The sequence below is a fragment of the Dendropsophus ebraccatus genome, chromosome 14, assembly GCF_027789765.1.
Source record: "Dendropsophus ebraccatus isolate aDenEbr1 chromosome 14, aDenEbr1.pat, whole genome shotgun sequence".
NCBI lineage: Eukaryota > Metazoa > Chordata > Amphibia > Anura > Hylidae > Dendropsophus > Dendropsophus ebraccatus.
This window is the reverse complement of record NC_091467.1, coordinates 36,759,024-36,770,323: the sequence shown is the minus strand read 5'-3', so window position 1 is coordinate 36,770,323 and position 11,300 is coordinate 36,759,024. Positions and strand designations below refer to the sequence as shown.

Here is an 11,300-nt window from a genome sequence, read left to right as displayed (position 1 = left end):
ATGTCAGTTTTCCACTCAGGTTTTTTGAGTCCTAGCGCTGTGTAGACGCTCCCCATGTGGTGGTGCAGGTGTCTGACAGCCCCGGGGCCTGTATACTGGTATCACCCTCAGGCGTGCCGCCTTATCATTAGCACTACAGGTGGGCGGCGCCGCTCACACAGTAGCTTACCATGGGCGTGGTCCGGTAACGATGCGGACTATATAGACAGGGGGCGTGGTCGCAGTTTGTTGACGCCACGCCCACCTGGTTGGGGAACGTGGCATACTCTCCGCCCAGTTCCTGGTTCGGGTTTGCTTGTGACCCAGTGAGATGTCCGTGCTCCGGAATGGAGACGCGTCGGCTCCGCACAAGTGCCAGAAACTCAGCCGGTCACTGAGCTGCATCTACGACCTGACGTACAAGGTGCTGTATACGGGGAGATGTGGTGACAGGTAGTGGCAGCGTGCAGGCTCCGCGGCTGCAGACCCCCCGGTGTCACCGGGGACTGAACACTCACAAGTTGCTCGGTCACCAATGTGCGGTCGGGGGATAGAGCGAGGCCGGAGGAGCGACCGGGGATGGTGCGGGGCGGATGGTGCGGTCCGGACACTTATTATCAAACAACGGCTCCACAGGGGTCACGTGATGCGGTGCCGCCGCCGGTCAGATGTCACCCCCGGGTGTCCTGTCATTAGGTATGGAGTTCATAGGGCGACGCTCACACTCTGCGGTTTTGTTGTATATGCTTTGGACCATATTCCCCACTGAGGGGCAGCAACACGTGACCGTACAGCACAGGTAAGTGGGGATTCAGAGGAAACTAGCAACATACTTTATTTGTTGGTGTCACACAGATGGATATAACTCTATGGTCTCCTGATTTTTTTTCAGTGACCAGGAAAGTTCTTAAGGGTACAAACACACACATCGTATACACAGCAGATCTGCCGCAGATTTGATGGTGCAGATTTAATGCTGTGTTCAGTTATTTAGATCTAATCTGCCGCGTATTGCAGCAGTGAATACACTGCGTATACGGTGTTTGTACCCTAAGGGTACATTCACACCTACAGGATCTGCAGCAGATTGGATTGCACAGATGTTAATGTAACTAAATAACTGAACACCGCATGAAATCTGCTGCAGATCCTGTAGGTGTGAACGTACCCTAAGGCCGAATTCACACACAGTATATTTCAGTCAGTATTGTGGTCCTCATATTGCAACCAAAACCAGGAGTGGATTGAAAACACAGGAAGGCTATGTTCACACAATATTGAAATTGAGTGGATGGCCGTCATTTAATGGCAAATATTTGCTGTTATTTAAAAACAACGGCTGTTATATTGAAATAATGGCAGTTCTTTACCGTTACATGGCGGCCATCCACTCAATTTCAACATTGTGTGAAGAGAGCCTTATTGTGTTTTCAATCCACCCCTGGTTTTGGTTGCAATATGAGGACCGCAATTCTGGCTGAAATATACGAAGTGTGAACCCAGCCTAAGGGTGGGTTGACAGTTAATATACCCACAGTGGATGTCACACTGCAAGTTCACAGTAAAATCTGCTGTGGATACCTTTGTGGTCTCCCGGTGCTCAGCCAATCAGTGTGCTGCCCTGCCGCATTATACTGATTGGCTGAGCACCAGGAGCTCCCGAAGCAAGCCGGAGCATGGACCCGGTAATGTATGTACCAGGCCATGGCAGGGTAAGGGGGCTGACTCTTACATACTCACAGATGGATGACACTGAAGTGACAGCGAAGATATCCACAGTGGATTTTGCTCCGAACTCTGTGGTTATGGTATTTGTGAACCCACCTTATGGGTGCCTTAACACGTACCGGATCCACAGTGGATTTCACGCTGCGAGTTTGCAGCGAATTTTCATTCCACGCCGGCTATGTAAGCCGGCCCCTTTAACCCCCTGGACCATACATTACCTGCTCAGTGCCGTGGCTGTGTGAGGCTCCTGGTTCCCCCCGGTCCCCATCAGCCAATCAGTGCTGCTGTGCACTGATTGGCTGATAGGGAGCGAGGGGAGCCTCACACACAGCGCCGGTGCCGAGCAGGTAATGTATGCTCCGGGCTGTGGGCGATGGGGTGTTAAAGGGGCCGGGTCACATACTGGCAGCGGAATGAAAATTCTGCTTCGGGTATGTGACCCATTCAACTTCACTCTACCAGGATCTGTGGCGGTTTTTGTTGCAAACTCGCAGTGTGAAATCCGCTGTGGATCCGGTAGGTGTGAAGGCTCCCTATAACGGCATTCTGCTCAAAGGTGACTTGGTATAATAAACAGCATTTCCTTACCTTTCTGCGCTCCCCCAGAGTCGTCCTACATCGTTTTTGGTCCCCTGCTGAGCGATCCTCCCTCTACTTCTATGACAAACTCATCTGGGGGTAACAGACCACTCACCACTGGCGGGCCTGCCAGGGACCGAAAATCACTTGGAGCACATCAGGGGAGCATTAAGAATACATAGTTTAAGAATACATAGTTTCTTATACTCAACAAATCAAAAGTTGTTATTGAGCAGAGTAACCCTTTAGGGTAGGTTCACATGTAACGGAATCACGCTGCACGTTTGCAGCGAAATCCACTGCGATTCCCGTACTGTCAGTTTGAGTAGGTTTTCATCCTGCTGCAAGTATGTAAATGTTGCCCCCTTTAACCCATGGCAGCCCAGTGAGTACATTACCGGACTGATTCTGTGGCTTCTGATGTCCTGCTCAGCCAATCAGTGGGTGCGGTGGGACAGCGCACTGATTGGCTGAGCAGGATGCCAGGAGCCACAGAAGCAGGCCAGTAATGTATTCACTGTGGTGCCACGGGTTAAGGGGGACAACCTTTACGTACTTGCAGCAGGATGAAAATTCTGATGCTGGTATGTTATCCTATTCAAACTGACAGTACGGGAATCGCAGCAGATTTTGCTGCAAACTCACAGCGTGAAATCTGCTGCGATTCTGCTACGTGTGAATCTACCTTAAGGGTACAAACACACATAGTGTATACGCAGCAGATTTGATGCTGTGTTCAGTTATTTAGATCTAATCTGCTGCATATTTGCTGCGTATCGCAGCAGTAAATACGCAGTGTATATGCCGTGTGTGTTTGAACCCTAAAGATGGTAAGTCTTCTGGAAGCCATGTGCCTGTAGTGAGGAGGGGTGAAGCAATAGGGAGAGGTGAGTATCTCTGGGGTCTGTATTAATAGGGTTATCCAGTGCTACAGAAACATGGCCACTTTCCCCCTACTGTTGTCTCCAGTTTGGGTGCAGGTTTTGAAACTCAGTTACATTGAACTAAATAGAGCTTAATTGCAAACCACACCTGAACTGGAGACAACAGTAGGGGGAAAGGTGGCCATGTTTTTGTAGCACTGGATAACCGCTTTAAAGAATTAGAGAAGAAAAAAAATTCTGTAGTCTACATAACTTTGAAATAGGACTGGGCTATTACTCAGATTAATTAGCCCTGAGGGTGCTCACAATTTGTTTTTGTTTTTTTTTGTTTTTGTGTTTTTAAATTCTAAAATAAAAAATAATTTTTAAAAATTAAAATAAAAAAAATTCTGCCTGCAGGAGAAGCCAGCGATCAGTGGCTTCCTCCTACAGAACGCATAGCCAGAAGCAGCTCGACAACCAGCTGGACACAGAACAAACCTCCCCCACCGACCCAGAGGGTGGCATCGGACTGGGGGACACAGATTAGATGCTGCTGGGTGCCGGGGCCACGGCAACATCAGAGGCCTGACAGGTGTCAGCGGGCTATGGACCAGGAAGGGGCTGTGATTAAAGGGGAACTATCAGCAGTTTGGAAAAAAATCTAACCTCCCGATAGCCCCCTATAGTGCCCAGGACGTTGAGGAGGAAGGTATGTGTCTAACCTTCCTCCTCAGAGACTGTCCCACTCTGTTGGCATAATCTTTAGCTAGGAGCACTGCCCCACCCCCACAGCGTCTTCACACCTGCTCGCTCCATCTTTCATCCTGTGGGATGAATAACATGTAGTTTTAGTTTTTTTATATTATTTATGTTTTAGATAAAACATGTATTTTTTATTCTTTAACATGTGACCTCCTGATCGCTCACGTAGTGCAGTGCGTTATACCTGTCTACATCATGTGACTGTGTTGTTGGGCTGTGAATAGGGTGATGGAGCCCCAGAGGCTTACATGCTTCAGTCACAATTTGATCACTGCACATAAGGGGTTAAACTACTAGAATTGGGGATTCTCCAGTGAACAAAGACAGCTCAGCTTCCTCCATCACTGGCATGGGAGACACAGTAACCTACCTGTTGTAAATAGCAGCGTAGCCCAAGTCCCTTTAGTGACCACCTTGAATGCCATCTACGGCTTGTCACCTAAGGGGTTAATGGTGCTTAAAAGGGGTACTCTAGCCTTTTTATGTTTTGCATCAAAAATAAGAAACATCTTATTCTTGCCTAACAACACTCCCACTAGGTCCTCCTGCAGTGTCTTCAGATCCCCTGCTGAACACTGCCAGCACTACTTCCATAATGCATAGCCCACACAGCCAATCACTGGTCGCAGTGATGTCCCGCTTCAGTCAGTGATTGGCTGAGTGTCCAGACACTGAGACCAGTCCGTTTTAGAAGTAGCGGCAGGAGGATCCCTACTTTCATTTCTGGATTTGCTCTGGTAAAAGGTAACTGCTGCTGTGATTGGTTACACTGGGCAACAAAGACCAATTTAGTTTATTTTTTATTTTTTTATATAAATTCCTTCTAGAGTCCATGTAGACTGTTCCGGCAGTCATGTGTCTCCTTTTTATAGGCCCCCCTCTTCTATAAGCTGAAAGGGTTATATGAATTGACCTGTTGGCACAACCACTATTAAAGCATCCGAGCATAAGAGTGGGGGGATCTCTATAATTCATAATGGAAAGATGACTGCTCCTGCTCTGTAGGACCTGTTTTATATGGTCCTGTATATTAAAGGTGAATTCCAGTGATCCCATAAGAAAATGCACAAAAATTATACAGGTGCACTTACTGATCCCTTACTGATTGTTTGACACTAGGGATGGTCCGAACCTGCCGAGGTTCGGGTTTGTACGAACCTGAACTCTTTGCAATGATTCCCGCTGTCTTCCACCTCCGTGCAGCGGGTGGATACAGCCTGAGGACCGCCTGGAAAACTGGGATTTAGCCATAGGCTGTATCCCAGTTTTCCAGACTGTCCTTTGGCTGTATCCACCCTCTCCACGGAGGTGGAAGACAGCGGGAATCATTGCCGAGAGTTCAGGTTCGTACGAACCCGAACCTTGGCAGGTTCGGACCATCCCTATTTGACACCTTTCCTACTTGTGTACGCTGCTCCTATCCCCAGATTCAAACTGATCCCAGTTTACATCATGGCACCCAGATGGGAAACTATCTCCCAGCATGCATTGCACCTCAGATCCAACTGCCGGGTACCCACCCGGTCTTGTAGTATCTGCCCATTATTGGCTTGATCTGCTTCTGTTTACACAGTATGTATCTGTCTATCTATTCATCTACTTAGATAGATTAGAGAAAGGGAGAGAGATGAAACAATAGTGTCTCCTTTCCCCTATATTACTCAGGAGAGGCTGTTTCCCTGCCCTTGGCCAGGTGATCACTGTGTGATGTCAGTGGTGGATGGGGTTATAGATTAGTTACAGCTTGCCTGACAACAGTAGAGACAGATCATGTGACCTCTGTCTCAAAGGGAGGGGGCAGAGGAGTGGAGACAGAGTGCACAAGTGAGCAAGGATTTTCAGTAGCTTCGGGGTTACATAGTTACATAGTTACATAGTTAATACGGTTGAAAAAAGACACATGTCCATCAAGTTCAACCAAGGAGGGGATGGATACAGGGAAGGGGGAGGGGTGATAGGTTCTATACATATGCATCTATATTATTTTGCTCTAAGAACTTGTCTAGCCCTGTTTTGAAGCCCTCTACTGTTTTTGCTGTGACCAGATCCTGTGGTAGACTGTTCCACAGATTCACAGTTCTCATGGTAAAGAAGGCTTGTCGCCTCCGGAGATTGAACCTTTTTTTCTCCAGGCGGAGGCAGTGCCCCCTTGTCCTTTGAGGGAGTTTTACCTGGAACATCTTTTCCCCATATCTCTTGTAGGGGCCATTTATATATTTAAATAAGTTAATCATATCTCCCCTTAAACGTCTCTTCTCCAGACTAAACAAATGTAATTCTTTTAATCTCTCCTCATAACTAAGATGCTCCATTCCCCTTATTAGTTTAGTTGCCCGTCTTTGTACCCTCTCCAGCTCTAGAACATCCTTTTTATGAATCGGGGGTGTAAGTCAGGATGTGCTAGAGACAAACAGACCAATTCATGTAATAGAAATTTATTACAAACAAGCTTAGATTATGGGTGGGGATTGAACAGGGTTAAATCTTTCTTAACTGGAATTCCCCTTTAAGGTCAGTCCACACTCACAGACTCGCAGCGTAAATCTTGCTGCGAGTCTGTCAGGTCCTGGCAGTTCCCTGTCACTACATACTCGCAGCAGTCTTAACGACCGCTGCCAGTATGTAATTCTGCCGACCCCTTAACCCCCCCTGCTCCCGCTCTGTTGTGTCTGTATATACATTACCTGTCTCCTGCACAGGGTCCCGGTGTCCTGCTCGCCCGCCCGGCCAATAAGTGTGTTGCCCAGCCACAGCCACTGATTGGCTGGGCGGGAGAGCAGGACAGCGGGACCCCATGCAGAGAGGACAGGTAACGTATATACAGACACAGCGGGGCGGGGGGTTAAGGGGCCGGCAGAATTACATACTCGCAGCCGTCGTTCAGACCGCTGCGAGTATGTAGTGACAGGGAACTGCCAGGACGTGAGAGACTCGCAGCGAGATTTACACTGCAAGTCTGTACGTGTGAACTGACCCTTAAGGGAAGGTTTACATTACGATTTGGTTCACCATTGCATCTATAAATCTGTAACCTGTCAAAATTGTGAGCACTGTGTCAGACTGGAACAAATACCCCACTTCTTGCAGGACATACAGCAGCTAAGTACGGAAAGACTTGAGAATTTTAAATAGAATCGGTATCGCTGCGTGTGTTATTGCCCAAACTATTATTTTTTTCAACCCTAATCTCTCACGGTAAGCGGCAAAAAATTCTAAAGTGTAAAATTGTGCATTTTTTTGTTTCATCAAATCCAGAAAAATTGTAATAAAAAGCGATCAAAAAGGTACCGATAGAAAGTACAGATCATGTGGCAAAAAATGACACCTCACACAGCCCCATAGAACAAAGGATAAAGGCGCTATAAGCTTTGGAATAGTGTTTTTAAGGAACATTTTTAAAAAAAAAAAAGTTTTTTATTTAAATATTTTTTAATTATTTTTATTTAATTTATTTAAAGTTACACAAGTTACATATCGTTGTAATAGTAACAACTTGAGGAACATGTATAACAAGTCAGTTTTACTCTAGGGCTAATGGCGTAAACACGTTTTTGTTTTTTTTTTGTTTTTTTTCAATTTCACCACACATTTAATTTTTTTCAGGTTTCGTAGCATACTTTAAGTACAATTAGTGGTGCAAAATATAAGGGCTCAAGTGGGTCTCTAGGTGAAAAAATGCAACTGCTATGGCATTGACCAATGCTGCTTTCACTTGTATTAAACACGATGCGATACAGAAGAGGTTGTTACATTAAATGTATACTATTAGAATATGACATACTGCTCCTCATAAACAAGATGGGTATGCCAAGTGTGCTAGCTGACATATACTGCTGTTTATATGTTGTTGTAGTTATATAGTATTATGCTCCCAGTGGATGGCGCTGTCTCATGGGAAACGTTTCACATGTGTCCAGTAGTAAGGACTGAGTTACAGCATCCTGTCTATTACAGTAAGCAAACACACACATAGTATCCAGTATTCAGCTGTGTCCTATGTTGCGCTGTGTGGGGACGTGGCAGGTGTGAGGTGTACAGTTTCAGGTACATGTTTTGCATCAGGGAGGGGTTTGTGTGATTTTCAGGTTACTGTAGGTACAACTCAGGACAAGCTGTGCAGGTGGCCAACACTGGGTGTGGGCAAGATTTTAAGTAAATTGAAGACAGAAATATGTTAAAAACTGTAAAAACATTGCATAAAGCGGTCTTATTGTACAAAGGGTGATCATTTTTTATCTGAAGCCTCATTCTGTCCAATATACTTACATAATGATTAAAAAGATTTGAAAAAAAAAAAAACCTCAAGTCTTCCCATACTTATCAGCTGCTATATGTCCTGTTTAATTTTCAGTCTGACATATCTGGCCGAGCCAGGAACTGTCCAGAGCAGGAGAGGTTTTCTATGTTTTTATCTATACAGATATTTAGCCACTGAGTAATCTATAAAGGCAGAAATTACCAGATGGCTTTAAAGGAGACGTCTGGGGAAGGGGGGGGGGGATAAAACAGCCAATGTGCTTATCACTCCCCGAGCCTGTGCTGCGCCGCATCACATAGACCCCGCTGGCTGTCATCTTCTCCCGGGTATGTTACGACCCAGGTTCAACGCCACAGACTAGTGGGATTTAGCCCACTCAGCCAATCAGTGACTGCAGCGGCGTCCTGCCCTAGTCTTTGACTGGCTGACCGGGCTGTCAATAAGCTGGGTTTTGACATTAGCAGCAGAGGACATCCTGTAGCCTGGTGGGGGTACTGGGCCAGTCACATGGCCTATCACCAGCACGGGGAGAGGCAAGTGCCCCCCTCTTCCCATGCACTGCCATTTCCAAAAAAAAAGCTTTGAGGCTGGACTTGTCCCATAAGGGTCAAATTTTTAATTTGAAGGGAAGCTTCCTCCAGTACATAGCACTGTAGAGCAAATTCTTTTCCTTGGGTTCTTTGGGTGAAATCTGCAACAGAACTGCGTAGCGTTTATAATGGGGCATTGAATGCTATAGAATGGCTACATGTATACTGTGTAGGTGACTAACGTGAAGCTGACCCTGAATGGTAGGTATAGTTTAATGCATTACATTGATGTAACACCATTAGTGGCATGGCATAGTAACAGGTATTTACTTATCTTGTAGGTTATGCTGCTAGGAGATTCTGGTGTTGGAAAGACGTGTTTTCTCATCCAGTTTAAAGATGGGGCATTTCTCTCAGGCGCCTTCCTGGCAACTGTGGGCATTGATTTTCGGGTGAGAGTTCCCTCTTAGGTGTCTCTTCTTTTGGCTACTTGCAGAATCTATAAGTATTATTTTTAGGTATATTCAGTGGGACACCATAGCTAAGTTCATACAAGTGTAATATGGGTGGCTTTCTGTACCTGTATTCTGGCTGCATCATAACATATTAAGCTTATGTGAAACTTGCCTATCTGTGCGTTATTTCCCGTGTGTTTATGGACGTAGCCTCCTTTTCTTTGAGCTACGCTTTCTTGTGTTTACTATTGTACCTTCCTGGCACTCGGGTCAACCATTTAATCCAGGCATGTCCAAAGTCCGGCCCGCGGGCCATTTGCGGCCCGCGTTCCGAACTTTTACGGCCTCCCAGGTATCCGGCAGCAACACGCCACTCTAGTGCACAGAAAAGGAAAGCCGAAATCTTGCGATGTCCGAGATTTCGGCTTTCCTTTCCCGTGCACTAGAGCAGTGTTTTCCAACCAGTGTGCCGCGGGCGCCGTCCCCCTCACCTACTGGCCCGGACGTGCTCCTCCAATCAGGGGAGACCAGGAGCGTGGTGCGCCACGCACCACGCTCCCGGTCTCCCCTGATTGGAGGAGCACGTCCGGGCCAGTAGGTGAGGGGGACGGCGCCCGCGGCGAGCATCTCAAGGAAGGTGAGCAGGGATGGGGGAGAAACAGGAGAGAAGCAGGGGGGAGAGAAACATGGGGATGGGGGAGAAGCAGGGGGGAGAGAAACATGGGGATGGGGGAGAAGCAGGGGGGAGAGAAACATGGGGATGGGGGAGAAGCAGGGGGGAGAGAAACATGGGGATGGGGGAGAAGCAGGGGGGAGAGAAACATGGGGATGGGGAGAAGCAGGGGGAGAGAAACATGGGGATGGGGGAGAAGCAGGGGGTAGAGAAACATGGGGAGGGGGGAGAAGCAGGGGGTAGAGAAACATGGGGAGGGGGGAGAAGCAGGGGTAGAGAAACATGGGGATGGGGGAGAAGCAGGGGGGAGAGAAACATGGGGATGGGGGAGAAGCAGGGGGGAGAGAAACATGGGGATGGGGGAGAAGCAGGGGGGAGAGAAACATGGGGATGGGGGAGAATCAGGGGGGGGAGAGAAACATGGGGATGGGGGAGAAGCAGGGGGGGGGAGAGAAACATGGGGATGGGGGAGAAGCAGGGGGGGGGAGAGAAACATGGGGATGGGGGAGAAGCAGGGGGGGGGAGAGAAACATGGGGATGGGGGAGAAGCAGGGGGGGGGGAGAGAAACATGGGGATGGGGGAGAAGCAGGGGGGGAGAGAAACATGGGGATGGGGAGAAGCAGGGGGGGAGAAACATGGGGATGGGGAGAAGCAGGGGGGGAGAAACATGGGGATGGGGAGAAGCAGGGGGGAGAGAAACATGGGGATGAGGGAGAAGCAGGGGGGAGAAAAACATGGGGATGGGGGAGAGAAACAGGGATATCCCTTTTGTGTTTATCGAAACAGGCCCAGGTTTCACACTGAGTGAGTATAAATACATTTAGTATCTATATTATTAACTATATGTATAATATGTACTGTTTTAGTGTCATTTTGTGCCATTTTGGTTGGTGGTGTGCCCCGGGATTTTTTAAGTATGAAAAGTATGCCGTTTTCAATAACCTTTGTAAAAAAAAGTTTATTTGCATTCATTTTAACCCCTTAACGACATCGGGCGTAAACTTACGCCCTCGCGCCCTGGTACTTGGTGCATCAGGGCGTAAATTTACGCCCGATGTTTCCCCGATCGCTGCGTGTTCACACACAGCGGTCGGGGAAGATGGCCTGCTATAAATCATAGCAGGCCATCTTAGCTTCACGGCACGGGGGGTGGTTAACACCCCCCGTGCTTACGATCGCCGCTATAGGCTGATCAATTCAGATCAGCCAATAGCGGCGATCGGAACCTTTCCGGGTCATCGGCGACCCGATGACCCGGAAAAAAATGGCGGTCGGTGCTGTCCGAGGACGGCACCGACCGCCATTACTGTAAAAAGTAATGGTGATCGCCGTGCCACCGGCCCGATCGCCGTGAACTGCCGGCGGCACGGCGATCAGAGTCCCACAAAATAGTAAATACCTGCCCTGGACCCCTCTGCTAGGTAGCGGAGGGGTCCAGAACAGGTATTTGTACATTACTCACCTGTCCC

At 47.9% G+C, this 11,300-nt stretch overlaps 1 protein-coding gene across 3 annotated transcripts in view; it reads left to right on the top strand.

Moving 5' to 3' along the window:
- Positions 1-236: 236 nt before the first annotated feature.
- Positions 237-11,300, top strand: part of RAB37 (RAB37, member RAS oncogene family) — a 31,047-nt gene continuing 19,983 nt past the window's right edge. For 2 of the 3 annotated variants that reach the window (XM_069953696.1, XM_069953695.1), the window contains exons 1-2: positions 239-403; positions 9,044-9,154. In XM_069953696.1, coding sequence (XP_069809797.1) covers positions 311-403; positions 9,044-9,154 — 204 coding nt within the window. In that variant the 5' untranslated portion in view covers positions 239-310. Of the gene's footprint in view, positions 404-9,043; positions 9,155-11,300 lie in introns of all 3 variants that reach the window. The other variant, XM_069953697.1, reaches the window with a different exon arrangement.